This window comes from Lolium perenne, chromosome 4, assembly GCF_019359855.2.
Source record: "Lolium perenne isolate Kyuss_39 chromosome 4, Kyuss_2.0, whole genome shotgun sequence".
Taxonomy (NCBI): Eukaryota; Viridiplantae; Streptophyta; class Magnoliopsida; order Poales; family Poaceae; genus Lolium; species Lolium perenne.
In genome coordinates, this window is record NC_067247.2 from 132,195,182 (window position 1) to 132,216,742 (window position 21,561).

The window sequence follows — 21,561 nt, forward strand, 5'->3', positions numbered from 1 at the left end:
CCTTTCCTATGGCTTGGAAAGGTGAGTCCAATGCTCTAAGCGAAAGCTTGAGTCAATGGGGGTCGATGCCAGTGCTAGGGGATTGGAAAGGTGAGTCCGATGCTCTAAGCAAAAGCTTGAGCCAATAGGGGCCGATGCCGCTGATAATTGTGTCGCCGGGTGTTCTTTGCCTCCTTGGAGGCATTGCCGAAGAGCTAGTTTCATTCCTACCCTTGTGATAATGGTTGTGCGTGGTGGTGTACTTTAGTTTTGCTGGTTTGGTTGTCGCTTGGGTGAAGGCCTAGTTCGAGATTCCCCATTGTCAGTTTTCTTCCATAATTGTGCATTGCGCGATTTTTTGCCTGGTTTTCCTAATTAATAGGTTAAATCTCTCTTCTTAAAATGAATTGCAGGTACCACCTTCCCCTCTTTGAGGCCCGTAAATAAAAAAAGAATTAGTATACTTTTTTGACTATAAAGAACTAGTATCCTACAGGTGCCTTGTTGCAGAATAGTAGGGGATAGCATTTTTTGGTTGTTATATATTGAAAACAAACATATCAAGCGTCATGATGTTGTTTCTTACTTTGATCGGTACATTTGCATAGAATATCAAAATCACATATTTAGACAAAAAAGAATTTTGTATTTTTACATAAATGAACACTACGTTCTCTTAGAAATCTGAAAGTAAAATTTCCCTTTTTCTCTTCGTGTAATAAGTAATTTATATCTAAAACGTACAAATATGACTTTTGCCAAGTTCAAAATTTGAGTTCATAACCACATGGGTTCTTGTAAATATACCCTCCAATGTCCAGCCACTCTCCACCACACATTTGAAATAGGCACGACAATTTCTCTTCCTACCCACTTCAGTTAGGAGATGCCTTATTTACACGACCATCCTCCACGTCACCACTTTGTGGCACTACGCATCCGAACGATCCTCTCCACCAAAATCATAGCTTTGTAGTAAATATTTTGACACTTATTAGAGATCGGAGGAAGTACCTCTTTTCTTCAACATGCCTCTATATATGTAAGCCCATCATTGCAATGGCCATGTATGGTTAGCGCTTGACTTATGACTTCATGCCTTCTGCTCACCCATCAATCCCCGGAACCCATCCATTAATTGACACATGAACAACTCTTATTTCTTATTTCTTTTTATGTTGAGGGAAAGCCACGCAGCATGCTTTATTGATTATATAACATAACTGCATCGTTTGTCAGCTTGCTAAGAATAAACTTAGAGAACCCATCAACCCAAATACAAAAAATACAAGATATGTAAGCATCCCTAGTTTTCTCAAAAAAAAAAGCATCCCTAGTAAGCTTATGCGCTACTGGATTGGCTCTCTATTAGAATGTTCCACAGACACGTACGGACTGGAAACCATGCACATCAAATTTCATAAAATATCAAACCCTCTCCAAAGATTACATTACAATTATCATCGATTGTAACGGATGAAATTGCTGAAAAATCCTCCATTCTTTATTAAGTTTATACTACGTGCACACAATCAGACTGATTGACTGAAGAATGAAGTTATTACTCTTAATTCTTAGATTTGTTTGTTCTTCTATAATAGCCATACTATATATGTTATATTTCTACCATTTTAATTGGCTAAATTAATGTTGCGCCAGCTTGCAATGCCTGACTCCTGGGAAGACCGACGCAGGTCGACCAACATCCAACCACCGTCACGAGAAGGGGTACACGATGCGATGTAGTTTGACGATACGAGGAAACCTTCTAGAGGCTTCTGGCCATAACAACAGAGATACAAAAAGGACAAAAATAACGTGGGAACGTCTGGAAATAGGCACGCTGGCCTGACGGCTGACGCCCTGTAAGCCGCATGATCTAGCGAGACATTTTTTGCAAAAAAGTTAAAAAAAAAAAGTTGTCAGGGATCTCGGAGGGAACGTTTTCCCAATATAATTTTCCTAAAAAAGTGGAGTTCCGATTGGTTAGGACCTGGTTAGGACTCCAGAAACGAGATCTGTGCACCGTCAAACAAAACATGCTGCAGTTAATTTTTTTTTTTTTTTTTGCTGCGACGCGATCTGTACATCATCAATCAACTATATTTATAGCCCTCCCAAAAAAAACCCTAAGAGTAGATCGTCGACTGGATTCAGGATTCGACAATGGAAACCATCGGAGAGGAGATTCTGCGCATGATCCTGCTGAAGCTGCCGACCAGAGACGTCGCCCGATCCAGCTACGTCTCCAGGCTATGGTCCATCCTCCTCCGTGATCCATCCTTCCGCAGACTCCACGGCAAGGCCGCCCACGTCGTCTCCGGCTCCGGCGGCGGCACCACAGCGGAGACCTTGCTCATCACGGAGACCCGAGATGACTATATTGGTCTCCACATGATGGTCCAAAACATCTCCTCCTTGGCAAAGCCTTTGTGCCGCGTCACCGACCTCCCCAGAAAGTATGGTCCCGCTAACGCCTGCAACGGTTTTATTCTCTTCGAGTCCTGCATCGAAGGCTGCCTCTATGTTTGCAACCCCATCGCCGGCGAGAATTTGAAGATTGCCCCTCCGCCGGAGGCTGAATCAAGGAACGGGCACTCGTACGCCATGGGGTTCAGCCCGTCCACGGGCCAGTACAAGCTGTTTTGTCTCTTCTTCTTCCATGGGATGCAAGACGGCTACATGGACGTGTGCACCTTAGATGATGGCGCCGGCGGGTGGCGCCGGCACCCACGCCCGTTTTGCGTGACAAGGAGCACGCACGCACCGCCGGTGCTAATAGACGGCAAGCTCTACGTGCTTACTCAACATTCAAGGGATTTCCCTGAAAGGGTACTAGTGATCGACATCGCGAGCGAGGCCCATTGCACCTACCTTCTCCCGGATTTCCCTGGGGAGATGGTGGCCAGGCATGCATTCGACCTCGACGGACGGTTGTGCATCGCAGACCGCATCCTCGAGGACCGGCAGCTCTACTTCAGGGTCATGCCACCATTGCAGGGTCGAAGGCTCGTGGACCGCAAGAACGACCAGAAGCTGGGGTGGGAATTGCTCTATCGCTTCTACCTGGACAAGGACGATGCCAACAATTACCGTGTTGACTGCCCGAGGGGCGCCTGGGTTGACAATGATGATAGGACGCTGTGCTACAGGCAGGGTGATCGTATCTACAAGTATGACACCACCACCGAGAACAAAGCGCCCCCTAGTTTTTTCTTGAAATGGGACCACCGGATACTGGCACCGGCGACGGCGACTCCAAAAGTATACCTAGACGACGAAGAAGACAAACGGTGGAACATCTATGGGGGCTACCGTCCTAGCCTACTCTCGCCTCGTCTTGCATTTCCTTCAATGTGGTTACAACAACCCCATGACGAAGAAGAACACTATCAGAATGCCCTTGTACATGCTCTCAGGTGCAAAAACTCGTCAAATAAACGATTTTCTGCATGCTCGCCACATTGTGCTGACGATCGGCGTTCTGTCAAGAGGACTCGCAAGAGAAAACCAATTATCAGGCAACCCAACAAATAGAGAACTCTGAGAGCACACAATGGTGTGACGATCGCTCATTCCTACCCCTTGCTGTTGCTAGTTAGCATTTTTCATTTCTTAGTTCGATCCTATTTCGGAAAGTTCGATTTTTAGAGGAATGTCATAGTCATTTTTCCTATAAGGCATGTTTGATTTGCAGAATGTCATAGTCATTTTTCTTACGAACTAGTACTTTGCAGATAATTTTGGAAGAATTTTCAATTGACTCCAACCTTATGCAAAGCTTCATTTGTATCGATCACAACTATGCAAATACTTAATCATTTATCCCGTTATTATGGAAAAATATCACATGTTTATTTTTCTGTAATTTCCTACTTGTCTCTTTATTGTACTTCTGGTATGTTTAATACATGGTCGTGTAAAAGATCAATCTGCTAGAATACGGAGTATGTATATCAGTTCAGAACCTCGTTAAACGTAGCAATAGTTGTAGTGAACTGTATTTTCTTCACGATAAATACTGCATGCATGTAAAAGCCGCTAGAATGTATATATACAAATTTTATTTTTCCTTGGTATCTTAACAATAATCAAGGCTTAAATATAGGTACAAAATTCTTGTTAACTAGCAGAAATTCTGGATTAACAGTAACAATACCAGAACTTTGTTGGTTGCTGTGTGATCGGGTGTGCATGTAGATCATCTTGCTAGTTCTTTCATATTTGTCTGTTGTTCGTTTATTTTGCTCGTATCTGTTCAAACAAAAACAAGTCTTCCACGCGGAGAGAGATATTTCGAGGGAGTTTCACAAATATTTCATAGTTAGTGTGCCACGTACGTTTCATTGATCTTTAGAAGTAGAAACATCCATGGAACTTCATCGAAATATGCTAGACAGTGTAATCTCTTCAAAACAGTAACAGTACGTCGCCAAATAGCCAATGGACAGAATTTAGACGATGGACAAAGGTGCGTAGCTAAATAGCCAAACACTACATTCGGCTGACAAGGTGTCCATCCTCCGTTGCCCATTTGCACCCATCTATCTTAGGGGTGTGAAATGCCGAGCGCGGAGCATCTTGTGGTAAAGTGCCGATGACCTTTGGATGGTTGTGTTAATGCCTGCCTCTACTAATACGGTGGGACCCAAGCGTCAGTGAGCATGTTGGTATGAAACTGGACTTGGACAGTGATATAAATACAAGGCAGAGAGCAACTGCGAGGGGGGTCTGAACGGCTTCGGCCTTCCCTGTTTCTGTCTTCTCCTTCCTCCTCCGCTCTTCTTCTTCTCCTTTGTAATGGCTAAGACCTAAATTCATGGCTTGTAATACCAGTTCCTGAGAAATAGATTCCTCTGAGTAGAGTGGTGTTAACAGGTTGTTCGTGAAGGAACACATGGCAATGTAGAACTGTAATGCGGGATATTAGTGGTGGAGCACACTCAACATCCGAGGTGCTTCTGGAAGAGCCTTCAAATACTGCAGACTTGTTTATATACGATTTCAATTTTTAATGTTTTCTTGAGAACTTAAAACTCATCGGGACAGTTTTCAACAACATTGCGATGTCATGTAATCATCCACAGAGTATGGTTGCATTTGTGAAAATACTTTAGCAAGCTCACTTGCCAACATACGCGGGTGCTATGTTTCACATGCAAACGCAGAATACATGCAGGATTAAGTCTGACTAAATCTACAGTGTTACTTTTATTCTTACATACATGCAAAAGTAGATGGAACACTGCCGTCCTTTTTTGGCAATTAGGAAAAAAAAAACGTTGGGTTCTTGCTGCTAATTTAGATATACTTCTACATGATCACGAGCTGTCGGTGAAGCATGCCGTCAACCACCTCACTCGCTCAGGCTCATACCCAGATTGGCTCAGTCCTCTCTACAATGATATTACCTCAAAGCATGGTGTGAAATGAATATACTCTACATGTTACAAAAAAAAACTCATACGCCATACTAGAAAGAACATATAATGCCAATAAGATTCATCCAAAAGAAAAAGTAAGTACCAAGATACAATAACCAAAGGGAAATTGGGCAAAGTTACCTTGTAAAGTTAATCAAACAGCAATGTTGTTATAGAGCTGCTAGGGTATCTCTCATATCGTTGACGGATGTCACGGTTTCATTGGGATATATTTTGGCAATCAGTTTGAGGAAGGTTGCATATTTATCGAGAAACTCCTTCTGCAACCAAGAAATGACACAACATAGAATTAGCAGTATAATTCTCAATGTTAATTGGAACGGACTACTCGAGAATTACAAGCTAAACTTTAGTGGGTGCAGTGATCAAATGCACCAGCCAATATGAAACTATAAGTACCACTGAAACTAGCACTTTTAGCACTAGCGCTTCCATTATTTCAGTCCAGCAATCTATTCAAAGTAAACGACCTTTCATCCTTAAAATATTCAATGGTGAGTTTCCCTGTTTATTATTTATTAGTCTTATAGTGAAGAAGATGGAATACCTTGCATTTTTCCCATAGAGAAGGTAGCAATTCTTCTGCGGTTATGTTCTTCTGTAGTTTTCTATACATGGCGTTGATTGTTTTGTCAAGCTGTCATAAAGTTAAAATGAAAATGGTCAAAAATATGTTTTTAGATCAGTTGAGATAATTCATAGGAAACAGAAGAAAAATTGTTCTACTCTTTACATACACCAGTTAGGCTCGACTTCAGCATCTTGCGGAAATCTACCTTCGACATTCCAACTTGGAACGGTATCTGTACAATTATGTCATAAGGAAGATCCATGGAAAATAGATATTAACAAAAAGATCAACATGGACTAAACCTGGAGTACTCAAACTTTGTATACATTAAATAGTTGCAAGGGAATGTATGTGTATGGCAAGCAAATACATGTTAGCGACATATTTTACATGAGAGATTTCATATTACAACTTCGTGCGTGAATCTAGAACAATAAGAAGCTTCATTAGGGAAAGAATCAGTAGTATTTCTGTGTTCCTGTTTGTATTATATCACGGCATAACTAATTTAATATTATTGTGGGTTGTGAGTTGTGACATATATAAGTGGTATATCACTTTTCTACCGAGAATAGATAACTGATCAAGACATGCACCATGATCTGAATTGGATTACAAAATTAAGGTGGGAATCCAACTCTATCTTTTCAATGAAATGAAGCGCAAAAGTCTTTTGCGTTTTCTCGAAAAAAGAAGTGCAAAACCTAAAGGCACTACTTACCTCCTCAGGACTCATGTTGTACATCAGTTCCTCAATTCTCCGAGCATATTGGAATAACTTTTCAAAGTGCTGAAATAAGCAAATAAACAAAAAATGTTGGAATGAGGTAATATAGAGGCCTCACTGTATACATGGCCAAAGGCAGTATGGAACCAAAAAGAGTTACAAAAAACTTACAATATATATAACAAGATTAATATGGCGCGAGCAAGCTTGTTCATAAGCTTCACTGGCTTGATGATAATATTTAGCAAGTGTTGGCACAACATTCGCTAAATCATATAGACTGTACAGAAGATATAATATAACAGGTTAAAGAGTTGTCGAGACCATTAGGTATTCTGGATAAACATACATAGATATCCAGCACTTCTATAAAAGTGGTGTTAACTCTTGAAAATGTTGTATGAGGAAGGTGCACAAAGGCAAGAAATAAAACCTGTGCTGGAAAGCTGCATAATTCTCCAAGAGTACTATATCAACATATTTGGGTTCAACTTGAGCAATTTTCTCCAGAGTCACAAACATAATGGTAACCTATTTCAGCCACAGAAAAATATTACCTAAATCAGGAACTTATTATATAGTGTAATTATAGTGCCGACTAGTAGTATTGAACTAGGTTGAACAGAACTGTCAGTGATTATCATCTAACATGGTTTTTAGTTAAAAATAATTTGTTCACTGAGAAACAAATGCTCCGCATTGCAGTAAAGTCTTACAATTTTTGTATATGCCTGGTCAACAAGATCCCTGGATCCATTGATATACTGCTCCATACGCGCTGCAAGTTGAGAAAACCTATATATAAAAAATAAACAGTGAAAACTACATATAGATATAGACATAAGCTAGCTACACAATACGTTAAGCTAAACACTGGCCTTTCTGGATTTTGCACAAGTATTTTGAAACAAATAACAATGTACCTGGGAATATATGGCACCACTCCAATTTGTCTTACATTTCGCTCATACTTTTCGATCTGGTAACATGCATCATCAACGAACTGTCCTGCCCAAAAAAAATAAACAGTAAAGAACGAAACAGAGTCTCGAGCGAGGCTACCTAGAGGTAGAGACAAACCCTGCCAAACAAAATGGTTATTCTTGTCTCCAAGTCATCAAGAAGCACAGGCACATATCCTGCAACCTCTGCCTTCTGAGCAGAAATATATCGATCCGTTATGCCATGCATTGCTATACAACTCAATGGATCTAGCTTGAATGCCCAGTCAACTATAGCGTAGAAGTCCTCCTGAAAATATGGTATATAAAACATGTGAAGCTTCCACGGCTGGAATAGCATAAATTTAGTCTCGTATTTATCCAAAAATAACTTTTGGTATTTAACCTGTCTCCAAAATTTACAAGTGGAAAAGACAAGAACACCAACCTGAATACCATCGAGCAACTCCTGTAAGCATTGGTTCAGCACTCCAATATCAGCTCCACTGCTACCTGGAAAAATTGGTAAGATGATAGTTTTATAGCATGCAAAAAGTATGAATAGTTTAATCATCATGAACACTGTTTAACTTAAGTGTCGGTGGCTCATTTACTTGGTTTAACACTACTCCCAGAGGCTTCTGAAGATCTTGGAGACGTACTATTTTCCTCACTATCTGAAGCATCCAATGCAACGTCGAAGCACATAAAATGTGCCAAGAACGAGCTCTGCATCACGGATATGCATGATGAAAAAGATTTCATGTGACATATAGTATCATAACAGGACTTAAAAAATGCGTAGAATTACGAACAACCTCATCAACAAGAAGCGGAATAAATACAGTAATCATCTTGGAGTACGCATCTGCAGAACTATCTGTAATACCAGCTAACTGATTTGCACCTGCAGGACCCTCAAACAATGGTGTGCTGCTCTTTGATACTTTTGAACTAGATCGGAGCTCATTAGAAAATTCCCGGGCCTACAGACATACATACATACACATGTTATGTTATGTTCCAGTTTCCATATTGCTGCATGGCTCAAAAAAATGCTTACAAAACAACTAAGGTTTCGGTTAGCTAATCCTAAGAAAAAACAAATAAGGTTGTATTCCCTCCATTCTAATGAATAAGGCTTATAAATTTAGTTAAAAGTCAATGATATCCAAGTTTGACCAATGTTTTAAACAAAAACATAAACATTGACGATACCAAATCAATATCAATAGATTCACCATATAATATACTTTCATAATACATTTATTTAATATTTTTAATGTGAATATTTTCTTCTATATATATGGTCAAACTTAGCATGATTTGACTTTTAACTAACTTTATAAGTCTTATTCATTGGAACGGAGGTACTATTATGCATTATAGATATAGTTCTTGCTTGTTTTGCAGGATATCTTCCCATAGGCTAGTTGTCGTTCGGCACGACAAGCTGGGATATGCCGTGGTCAACGAGTCGGTGGATTGTTCTTTCAGCATGGTTAGCATCGCTAATAAAGTTACACAAACTTCAAGGCCAGTCTTTTAATAAAAACATAGAGAAAGGGTGCAATGCTAGTGTTTGCAGACAGTCCTCAACCTCAAGGTGTCGAATTTGGTTAAGTAGACATGCTCGTCGCACCCACATAGGAAAGTATGAACTTACCGACCATGTTAACGTGACAGCACCATCTGTCGATCGTACGCCTGCGTGGAGATGCAAAGACTTCACATTTGGTTCGGGAGTCGCTTGGGATCTCCCGAATTCTCTCGGTCGCTGCGGTGATGAATTAGGAGGCTGGCAAATCTTTATACATAGCTGTAGTGGTAGATTTATTGCCCTCGTGGATTTTAGCGTTATGCCTGTTTGGAGCTTCACCATGGCGCCTTCAAGCGGCATATGGTGGTTCCTAGGTCCTTGCGATGGTCATCCATGGTGGCCGGCAGAGGTGGAGGCGGAATCTGGTGTTGTCTCCTCAAATAAGCTTGCTTGTTGACAAGGGGTAACCTTGGCAATGCCCATGGTTATGGACTTAGGGTTTCGTGGAAGGAGAACGCTGGTGGTTTACAAACTAAGTATCCGACGAAAGTAAGATCAAGGGCGATGTCGCCGAGATTGTATTGCAAAATCGGGGTTACAGGGGTGTTGCGTGATTATGATTCTGGATCCCCTCCCCGGTGGATCCTCCTAGCCCTTATATAGTGGGCTAGGTCTCAGAGTTTGCACCCGGGTCGGTTACATGTCGGTATCTCTATTTACACGATATGGACCTAACCTGCCTATTTTACATAGTTCGTGAGCTTTCCATGCTGGATTCTTCATGGGCTTCGCATATTCCTTCCTGGATCCGCTCCGCACCAGGGATGGTAATGTCGAGTACCCAATATGGTATACCCATGTCACTTGTGGAGAAAATTGAGCCGAGGAGCCGGTCTTCTCTTCTTTTCCCAATCGTCATGTATGTGGAAGAGAAAAGGTGGACTGACTCGTTTCGGGTTGGTCTGATTCTGCTTCATGGTGTTCTACTCCGACGTCTGCGACCGGCGTTTGGAGGTCGTCACTCTGGTGGAGCTCCTAAACAAGCTCCCACGGTGGCCAGTTCTACTGCGCTGGCTCGGGATCTAGAGGTTCCTCTTGAGGGCATTATCTCTGCTTATTATTCTGGTCGAATGGCGGCCTTGGAGAGTTTGTCCTCGCACCGGTTCTTCAACAGCTAGCGCCCCGTTGCTTCTCATGGCTGAAAGGCGGCCCTCCATCTTCTCCCTCTTAGCAGGCATGCCAAAGGGGAGGGTCTTTTGCAGCTCTATCGCGGTGATCAATGTCTGCCTGTCTCCAAGTGGCATCGTTCCCGGCGACGGTGTGTGGGCGGCCAAGGCGTCAAGCTTGTCTACACCTCCGGTGGAGAGGGTCCCAATGGCGTTTTCAACTATCTTCTTAGGGTCAACTATCTTCTTAGGGTACCTTTTGCAAAAGTTAGGACTGCGATGTATTTTTATTTCATTTGGAGGTCTGATATATAATCTGTATGCCCACGTTTTTGAGTAAATGCAGAAACTGGATCCTTTTGGTCCTTCACTTGTGTTAAAAACAACTTTGGTTCGTGGCTGTGTGTCTCCATCAGCAAGGATATCCTCAACATCATCATGGCAGAGGAGAAAATGGCTCACGAGGCATACACGCTCATCCGCAACCTCTTCCTCAACAATCAGATGAAGCACACTGTTTACCTAGAAACGCAGTTCTGCTCCATTGTCCAGGATGACCTGACCATTATCGCCTACTGCCACTGCCTGAAGGCCATCTTATGCGCTCCGTGACATCGGTCAAGAGTGTGCAATTAGGCTATCATTCTGACCTGCCTCCGCGGTATCAATCTGCACTTGGCCCACACTCGTCACCATGCAGATCACCTTCATCATTCATGCAGATGTGGTCCCTGCTGCTGCTCCGCGAGACACAGCTCATCAACACCGGGCAGATGACACCGCAGACTGCCCACTACGGCAACTAAAGTCAAGGCTTAAACGGAGGCAATGGCAGTGGTAGCGATCACCTTATGCTTTGACTAGCCAATGGGTACTACCCCTAATGTAACACCAACAGCCTAACCATTCTAAATAGTGGCAACAAGAGATTCAGAAATGACCAATATTTGAGGAATTTCCTGATACGGGCAAATGAAAGCACTCATGTTGCACTTATGTCATTAGCAAAAGAGATGGGGAAAATGTTGGTTTAGAAAACTTTCATGCCAGAGATCATGCTAGAAAGAAGTTGAGTGGGCTATGTTACATCTGGCCATTGACTTAAATAAATAAACCATAAGGTTTAAGTGATCTTTCCACCTGTAACAAAACCTACCCACTGCCTCCACCTCCACCATACGTCAGCCCCCCCCCCCCCCCCCCCGCCCCCCCGGCGGGCCTTTCCGACGTCGGGAGGGGTGGGAAACCTGATCTATGAATATCATTTTCAATAGATTAGGTTGGGGTTTCGATAGCCGTCTTCTTATTAGCTTCCGCATCAACGGAGATGGGTTTGTCTACAATAAGTGATGACCTCCTTCCCGATGTCAATGGTGGTGTTGAAAGATTAATTTTCTCTAGGTATGGATCTTTAGATCTTGCTTCGTCAGATCTATTTTGGATTTGTTCTCATGATTGTGACGAGGAGGATTCCTCACAATATTTGTCCCGGCTGCTACTTCCTCGACAATGGTGATTCGTACTCTCGGCTTCCAAACGACGTCGACCAGGTTGTTGAGTTGCTTTTCCGAATACTGGTGTTGGTACTCTTGCTGATGTTGCTGATGTTGGTTGATTACTTTATTGGTTGCGTCGTGCGCCTAGCCTTTGCACTACAGCTCAAAATTATATATGAGAGAACCCTCATTGGTATTTACATGTCTATGGTTTTGCATCTATGTTATTTTTCTATGGTTGACTTCCGAAAAGTACAAGATTGTGTCTTAGAAAAGAAAGAGTTTGAAGACCCCGAAGGCTTGAGGGATGAACCCTAATTTTCTAACAGTAGGAGAACTGGTAGATGGGCCAGTGCTGTAATGGGTTAGATCAACCCAACTAGATTATTTCTTTGTTCTCCATATATTTTTTCCCAGTACAACCTATATACAAGTTTTCCTCATGCTACAGTTATTCCATACAATGTACGTGTAATCCTAGGCACGCCACAACAAGGTCGACGACAGACAGTAGAAAAACAGGTAACTTACTAGATTATTATTTTTTACTTTGGCTTGTACTTGCATGCACCCCAGAGAGCCTCTCATCTCAACCTTGTGAAGCGGATTCTTCTCTACATAAAGGGTTCTCCTGGCTGGCCTGACACTAGCCGCTCCATATCCGGTTACTATACATATCTCGGAGACAACCTCATGACATGGTCCTCTGGGCGTTAGGCTTCTGTCTCTCACTTCAATGCTGAAGTGTTGTTGGATCCACCAGCTCCATGAGGTTCATCATCCCTCAAAACAACGATTATCATCTTCCGCAACAATGTTTGCCATGTCTACATGGCCTCCAGCCCTGTGTAACATAAATGCCCACAACATATCCAGATCAACATCCTCTTTGTTCGCGAGAAGGTGTCCCTCGGTCACATAAGGGTTCTTCAAATGTTGTCAACGTAGTTCTTGGCCGACATCATGGCAAAGGGATTTCCATCTCAGCTGTTTTTGGACTTCTAGTATAGTCTATTTGTTTGCTTACCGAGTGAAGTGACTGAGTAGAGAGGTTAAGTATGTTTCGATATATAGTTTGTTAGGCGATATTCTTGAGTTGATCTCCAACCAATTTTGTAGATTGTTTCCGTGCCTTCCAGACTCTTGTAAATGTGCTACATAGCTAACATAAGATGCTCGTCGTGTCTTTTACTTTTTTTTAGCTTCTTCTTCTTTTTTTGGATGTGTGCATCCGTACTACCATTAATGTATGACGATGTTGCAGAGGTTGGATGTAATTGGTGTCTTCGCGATATTAATATATTCCCTTTATCAAAAAAAGAAGTTGCTCATCCCGATGTGTGGCATTTACCTCGATACTCTTTGCTTCACATTCATGGCATGTCACACAAGTTGACGGGTTGATAAAAACGCCATTGTTGGCGTACGTGTGAAACCAAAATCAATGTCCAGTAATAAAAAATGGCAAAAACAAGTCTTTGTTTTGCAAGTCATAGAAGCTCTACCAAATTGATTCATCATGTACCTTGAAATGTAAACAGTTAAGGTTTCACTTGAGAAAGCACACAAACTACCTTACCTCCCGTCGAATTAGCAAATTCAGAGAATGACAGTAAGATTTCCGCAAAGGGGGCAAACAACTTTTGTCCAGACTCTACAAAAATATAATATGAAGTGAGCATCAAGTAAGTTAATCATTCCGTATTTGTAAAGGGACAAATCTCACACCAAGACGACACGTAAGTAACCTTGATGAATTGTAGAAGCCGTGCATATTTCCTGCATTTGTACCTCATATCAGCATGGTCAGGCCTCTGCAGTTGCCCTTTCTGCAAGTTTCAACAGTTAAGTTCCCACAAGTCCTATTTTAATCCAAAAATTAAAATCTTTGCAATTATAGCAGCCAGTCTTACCTGAGAGAAGTTGCCTTTATCATTTAGCATAGAATCAATCAAACTTGGAAAGTAATTCCGTAAAAATTCTGCTGCCCTCCGAACAAATGTGCACTTCAGAAGTACAAATTCTGCTCGTTTTTCTCTAACCTGTATGAATTTCAACGGAAAATGCACATTATCCGAGAAAACATTATTTTGGAAACCTTTAAAAATAAATATGTTGAATCTTTCCTATTACGAACTCAAGATCTCTATGGATAGTTAAACCCTAAGATACTTTTGATGTTGATAGGATGTACAATCGATACTGGAAATTCCTAGGGAAGTTAACTAGGAAAAACCTGAGTACTTAGCTTGTGAAGGAACTGAATACCAGCTTCAAAAGTATGAGTTTCTGAACACTGCTATCACTTTACATAAGAAAAAAAACACAGAGCAAAGCTTCGAAGCGATTCTAAAATATTCATGTGTAATTTTATGTGTAGTGACTATATCATTTCAGCAAGCTTCCATTTTGGAAAATTCTACTTGTTTGCTGTAAGTTTCTCCAGGTTTCTAGTAGATGGATGCATTTACTGTGTACATATTAATATTTCAATGTACTTTATGTGGTCCAAAACATTGGGAAGCTTACCAGCAAATGGAGTTCTACCAGAATTTTTTGGAATATGCCAAAATAATTATGCATAAAAAATATTAAGGAAATACTTGAGCAAGGTAATCACCAAGACTGAAAAATGATGATACAAGGAAAATAGAGAACATACAGCACGCAATTTTGCATAGCATGGATCCAGATTAGACGCTTCTAGGTTCTTTATAGCACTGGTCAACCATTCACAGGCTTCTGTATTCTTGACCATATTACCCTCATCGAATGAGCCTCCAGTCAATGATTCCTCGTACTACACCATGATTAATCACATGAGTTTGGTAATTACCATATCATAGGTAGATATAGTAGGGAGCTTATTCAGTGCTAACCTCAGGTGGTATTTGCAAGAATACAAGCAATTTGTCTAGCTCTTCACCTAATGCCACATTACTAACAGATTGCAGCTCCAACCTGTTATTACGCCATTCTATCTGCAAAATCAAAGAAAGGCATTACTTAATCTTATACTCAAGGTGATGAAATAAATATTCTACTCATTGACTTCAACCCACGTACCTACAGAAAACACACTCTAAAACAGTAACAGGATATTATAATTTTCTATGATTGTCTTCAGTATTCTTGCTTCTAACTACGGTTTCAATGAAATATATGTGAAGAGAAAAGTCAATAATAATTTTCTTAAGGAAAAAACCCATCATATTTGTTAAGTGTTAGATTTCCAGATATTGGAGTTCCAAATGATAAGGTAAACACAGCTGTGAACCTGTGACAACAACACTACAAGAAAAATGATTCAAATCTCTTTTAGCTTAAGACAGTATCAAATCTTGGCATTTAGAGGTATCAAGCAATGATGAAGCGATATACATGATTAACATATTAGGAGAACCAAGAGAATATAGTTCACAAATATAGGTTAGTAGAGGCAAGGAAAATTACAGATTGTATATCCTCCCTCATATGTCTGAGTTTGATATTGAAAATGCCGAGCCACTCATCCATATCTTCAACACATATACTGGCTACTTCTAGGCCCTGCAATACCTGTGAACCCAAAACTTGAAGTTGTAAGGCATTAGATTTCTCCGGCAATAAATAATATGTATAACAATGTAAAATTAAGTTCAGAACTGGGACATTCAAATGTGATTATTCACAATAATCAAATACAATTCAAAGGGGGCTCTCCTACTATTTCATGGTCAAGAAAAAAATAAATCAGGTATAATAATTTAATCTTTGTATGGAGTGTATGGAGTCTGTTGTTGGTAGTACGATGGTCAATGATGCAGGCTGTAGGCTGCCATGTTACAGGATGGCCGGCTTAGAGGGTGTATCTTAGTTTTTTTGCCAAGTTTTACCTCTAATTAACTTTGCATTTTGTCATCTTACTTCATGAAAATGGCCATTTACCTCATTTTTAAAACGAAATTTGCAGGGTTGCTCTAAATATTGCTTTTGTGATCAAGATGAGACAATACAACATCTTTTCTTTTCGTTTCCTTTTGTTAAAATAGTGTGGCGTATTGTACACATGACTTTTAATATTCCTCCACAAACAAATGTCACAAATATGTTTGGTAATTGGTTAAATGGAGTTGCAAAGAAAGATAAGGGACACATTAGAGTTGGTGTGTGCGCCTTATTATGGGTTGTATGGACGGTCCGCAATGATGTTATCTTTAACGGAAAAAGTTTCCCATCTTTTATGCAGATTATTCCTTTGGCTACCCACTGGATCCATATGTGGTCCTATCTCCAGCCAGAGGATGTGCACCAGGACATGGATTGGGTGCAACCGTTTGACGACGGTAGCCTGGGATTTATTGGCGTTCTGAGAGGCGACTCACATGAAGATCTTGTGGCGCCTAGTGCTCTTGTTCATTTTTCTTTGGCTTGTTTTTGTAGAGACTTTAAGTGATTCATGATTTGTAACACTTTGTGCAACTCAGTTTTATAATAATATAATAAAAAGTCATATGCATCGATTGATGCCCATTTCAAAAAAAGGAGGTGCTTACGGATAATTATTATTCTTACATGGAAGGGTAAACTGAAAATAATATACCCTCCGTCCCAAAATAATTGATTCAACTTTATCTAGATACGGGTGTATCTACAATCTACACACTAAAATGCCTCTAGATACATCTCTATCCATACAAAGCCGAATCACTTATTTTGGGACGGAAGTAGTATAAAATTCAAATAACTAACATTTTGGTGGGAACCTCATGATAACGGGGGATACACGAGATTAAAAGCCAAATGTCAGATACTGAATTGACATTGGGTGCTACACAAAGGAACAGTAGTACTCCAATTGTCATCTAGAATGAGAATGCATCTACAGAATAGCGAAAATTCTCACATACCTCTTCCACAACAGATTCTGTTTCCATGAGGGCATAAACATTTGCAGATTCCAGAGCTACAAGTTCACGTTTCATCCTTTCTGAAAATGCCTCTGCTTCACCAATTGCCATGACATAGCTGTGATAATAAAATGACCAACATCATTATCCTATTTTCTTGAAAAAGTTGAAGTTTCTGTTCCACGGAGATGCTCAAGTAAGTCACAACAGATTCGGTAACTTACGTGCCAAGGAGAGCTTCAATGTCCTCTTCCTCCGCTTGTGAAACCAGGTCCTTTTCAACGGTAACTTGTGACTCAACCTCTCCAAATACAGATTCAATTGGGCCATCTTTCGTGCTGACCTGTGTAACCTTTGTCGTAGTGTTCTCCTGCATTATAGTTTAGCATTGTGCTTCGTGTTGTACGAAATGATATAGGAACTCTGAGTCTGAAATGCTACATCTTCGATAGTATTGAATAACGAAATAGTACAAGTACAGGTAAAATACAGGAATATGTATATCTGCCGTCACCATGAGGAGTATGGATTATGTGTCCTAGGTAACAACTTCAAACATAGATGCAGTCGAAAAACCGGCTAGACTACTACTACACAATCTATCCATGATAAAGCTTAGTATTGTTTTATGCGAAACTTGGTACTTTTTATAAATGCAAGTGGTCCAAATTGCGGTGCTGAAAGTGCCATACATATGCACAATTTTCCATAAATTTTCTTTTTTGCATAAACTGGTGCGTAAAGGGCACACCGAAAAATAAGCTAGCAAGACTCGACGGGTCAAATATGACCTTTTTTATGATTATGAAGATCTGATATCTTCAAACAAGATGCAACTCACTCGGTCACTGCATTGTTGCTCTGCTGGGCATTTCATCGAATAGCTTTAACGCAGTGGCAACAAGCAAAGTGCAAAACTCCCATATCTACAGCCTATGGCGATGTCAGTGGATGCTAGGAAAAGTCCGTGGGCCAGCTTACCCTCCGTGAGGACTCAACTGCTAAGGCTGCAGCTTACCCTCCGCCTTGGCGCCGTTGCGAGCCGGAGCCTGGATGCACAACTTTGGCATTTCCTGACTGTGCCCATTCGTGTTGAAACTGGAGGGTACTGTATTTAAAGTTGGAGCTTATGCTTGTTGGACACGGAAACTTGGCCAATACCGTTGGATTTGAAAGAACTGGTGTTCTAATTCCAGGCCATCTGAACAGAAAAATGTCCCCCAACTCGCTGAACCGAAAACTCAAGTCCTCCACTCTTTTTTTTTTTACGGCGAAAAACAGGTGCTCTGCTCATTGCATTAGAGAAGGGGGGGGGGGGGGGGAACTCTAGTTACAGGGGTAAAGATGCAACACATCAAGAAATAAAATTAAACAGGCAAAAATCCTGAACTCTATAGAAACTCTACAGGTTCACTCTCGTTTTGGCCAATGGAAGCCCTCCACTCCGAACTGACTATTGCAGGATCCAGTGCTCAAAGGTTATTCTCACTAGTCATACTGAGAGCACAATAAAGTTGAAGGAATTCTACAGGCTAATGCTATATGGTTATCAACCTCATCGCCTCACTCTCTAGCGACACAAATCCTGATCTGCATGCTGAGCTATCGGAGAAACGATGGTTTGCAAAACAGAGTGGACATTTACCACTAGTCTACTACACATTCCTTAACTATTGGAATTCTCAGGAATACCGGGGTAATCGCATTTTGAAAGTTTCTACTGGTGGGAATGTTCAGTAACACATTCTTACGTTTCCTAAGAAGAAACTATTCGTGTGTGTACCTTGGCCCAGATAGCCATCTCGACGATGTCCATGCCAACAACTTTGGGGATGCCACCCAACAGCTCTTTGCACAGGTTGAGAATACACATCAGCAGCCGGTTCCTGCAAGATGCAGATATATCATATATATGCAGACATAAACGAATGCAACAGTTATGGCAGCGATATATATAGAGTCAAAACAATTGATGCGTCACCTGTCGTCTTTGTTGCGCAACGTCCACTGAGGAGGCGAAATACTCTGGCTCTTGAGGTTATCAAACCCCTGTGTTGCACAGAAAAGATACACAATTCTTTGCAGAGTTCATTTTGCCGTGACCGGAGGTAGTTTTGCAAAGTAAGTAACTGCGAGGAACAAACAGCGATATGCACATACCAATATGAAGGTGCAGCCGCTGGGATCACTGGAAGCGACCTCCACCTTGTGGAGATGTTTTATCTTGTACACTTTTGCTGGCTGGTAATCGATGGGGGCATATATGTATGTAAGGAATCAATCCGTCACTCCTAATTACTCAAGGAATTGAACTGATTACTGAATAAATTAATCACCTCGAGGATTCCGCCATTGGAGTACTTGAGAACTCGCAGGAAGGCCTTGGTCTTCTGCCCTTTCGCCTTGGCTACCACCACACGAACGCAGTGGAAAAAAGGAAGAAGATTCATGAGGGTAAATGCATGCATGATAGATGGACGATAGATTTTTTTTTTTCGATAAAGGGCGCTTAGATGGACGATAGATAGATCGATTAAAATGCTCACTTGTGACGGCGAGGACGCGGGGCTTGGCCATGCCCTGGTTGTGGCGGGAGGTGAGCTTGCCGGCTATTCCCAATCCCCGAGGGGGGCCGACGCGGCCCTTGGCGACGCGCATGGACAGCGCCACCTTCTCGGGGACCTTCTCCTTGCTCAGAATGCCCGCCTCGCACGCGCGCTTCAGGTCCATGTCGTCCGCGCTTGAACGCGCCATCGCGACCAACGGGGAGGGTCGATCGTCCTATCAGTCACCGCCGCCGCCCTCGCCGCCGGTGGATAATTAATTCTTGATCGCCGTCAGAAAAAATAGGATCGGTGTGGAATACTTCTGGTGATAATCTGACGACGGATGGATTCGATCGGGATCAGGCTGCCATGGATGGTTCTTTAATTTCTATCTCCGATCGATCCGTCCTTGTAACCGACCAACTGATCTCGCTGCATGGACGGGGACTCATGCTGCCTTGCCCGTCTCCTTCTTTTTCTCTCTATTCGTGGCTGTCGCCATTTTTTAGGGTGAGGGGATCAAGGAGAGAAAAAGAGGAGAGACACGTAGTAGTGCTGGAGAAAGTAGTCTCATGTTGAGGGGAGAAAGAGAGAAATCATTTGCTCCACTTGATTATTCATTATTTTATAATGCTTCCTCCGTCCTAAAATGTAAGACATCTAAGGATTACTCAAAAGTTAAATCTTACAAACTTTGATCAAATATTTAGAAAAAAAATATTTACATCTACAATATCAAATTGACATATTAAGATTATATATTTTAGGGTGAATCTATTGATAATGATTTAGTATTGTAAATATTTATATTTTTGTGTATAAACTTGGTCAAACTTTAAAAACATTGATTTTTAACTAATCCTTAGACGCCTTATATTTTGGGACGGAGGGAGTACTTAATAGTCATCTTAATAGAATCTATGCAAGAGCTTACTGCATCATGAATGACCTTAATGTTATGAGAGTTTTCCATTATATCTCTTTCAATATCGTGCTTAAAATCGCTTTTATGATAGGTACAGTCATCCCAACGATCAACATAAGATATCTCATTAGTAGGTGATACCTTTCCATTACCTTCATCAGAACATATAACATGTAATTGGATAGAAAAACATGGTTCATCAATAGGGAGCTTAACACTCATTTTAGAAAGTTCCTTTAAATGGGAAGTTTTAATACCTTTTTCTTTGATAGACATAACTAACCCGGCAGCTTTACACCATAGCCATAATGAGCATCTATGGCGATATTATATATGATTTGAAGAACCTCACCATTGAACATTGCGATATCAATGCCTTATTGTTTATCTGCCTCACAGTTACATATGTGTTCCACATCGAGGTGGTTACCTATATTACAACTTTAGGATAGCGTCGCCAACATTAGAAGGACGTCATCGCGCAACTATAAGATATCAATGCATTGGGTTCATCTAATACATGGATAAACAATGATATTACTACTGAAATCATAGTTAACGATATACACCACCAACGGTTAGTTTGAGACACATGCTTGGATGTCTTATTAGCTCGAAAAGGAACTTTTCGGGCTCAAGATTAGGATACCTATGTGTTCCACTTCGAGGTCGTTACCTACATTACAACTTTAGGATATGTTCGTCAACATTAGAATAACTTCACCGGGCAACTATAAGGTATCACTGCATTGGGTTCATCTATCACATAGTTAATTATGAGTCGGTGCCCACGGTTACCTATGATACAACAATAGGACCCCTTCTTCACACATGTGGAAATGACCGAATGCATATCCACATCAAGGTGGATATCTACACTAAAGCTTTAGTATGCCCTCACCAAATATCAAGGGGCCTAACTAACCTGTCAGCCTTACGCCACAACCATAGTAAGCACCCATGGCGATGTTAAATATGTTTTGGAGGATCTCACCATTGAACACTACGATATTAATGCCTTAGAGTTTATCTAACACACGGTTAGATATGTGTTCCACATCAAGGTAGTTAGTTATATTACAACTTTAGGATACCTTCACAGACATCATAATGACTTCATCGGGCAACCATAAGATATCAATGCATTGGATTCATTTATTACATGGATTTAACTACCGTATTACTATTGAAAGAATGGTTAGAGATACACCACCAACGGTTAGTTTGAGACACATGCCTCGATGTCTTATTACCTCGAAAAAGAACTTCTCGGTATCAATATTAGGATACCAATGTGTTCTACGTCGAGCTGGTTACCTACATTACAACTTTAGGAT

At 41.1% G+C, this 21,561-nt stretch overlaps 1 protein-coding gene across 3 annotated transcripts; it reads right to left on the reverse strand.

Moving 5' to 3' along the window:
• Positions 1-4,416: 4,416 nt before the first annotated feature.
• LOC127293940 (exocyst complex component SEC3A) lies at positions 4,417-19,836 on the reverse strand. Of its 3 annotated transcripts, none has more exons than XM_051323661.2 (26): positions 19,300-19,836; positions 19,090-19,160; positions 18,914-18,994; positions 18,735-18,802; positions 18,537-18,639; positions 16,978-17,123; positions 16,754-16,871; positions 15,318-15,422; positions 14,744-14,845; positions 14,527-14,664; positions 13,778-13,906; positions 13,613-13,693; positions 13,444-13,518; positions 8,481-8,648; positions 8,277-8,391; positions 8,111-8,175; positions 7,802-7,972; positions 7,645-7,724; positions 7,438-7,516; positions 7,155-7,252; positions 6,893-7,001; positions 6,716-6,784; positions 6,161-6,226; positions 5,971-6,060; positions 5,544-5,683; positions 4,417-4,818 (listed from the first exon to the last, which is right to left on the reverse strand). In XM_051323661.2, the coding sequence occupies exons 1-25, from the start codon at positions 19,505-19,507 to the stop codon at positions 5,573-5,575; spliced, it is 2,646 nt and encodes an 881-aa protein (XP_051179621.1). In that variant the 5' UTR covers positions 19,508-19,836; the 3' UTR covers positions 4,417-4,818; positions 5,544-5,572. The 3 variants fall into 3 exon arrangements, with proteins under 3 accessions (XP_051179621.1, XP_051179620.1, XP_051179619.1); XM_051323660.2 differs by lacking the exon at positions 4,417-4,818 and adding an exon at positions 5,029-5,375; XM_051323659.2 differs by lacking the exon at positions 4,417-4,818 and adding an exon at positions 5,029-5,419.
• Positions 19,837-21,561: the final 1,725 nt, after the last annotated feature.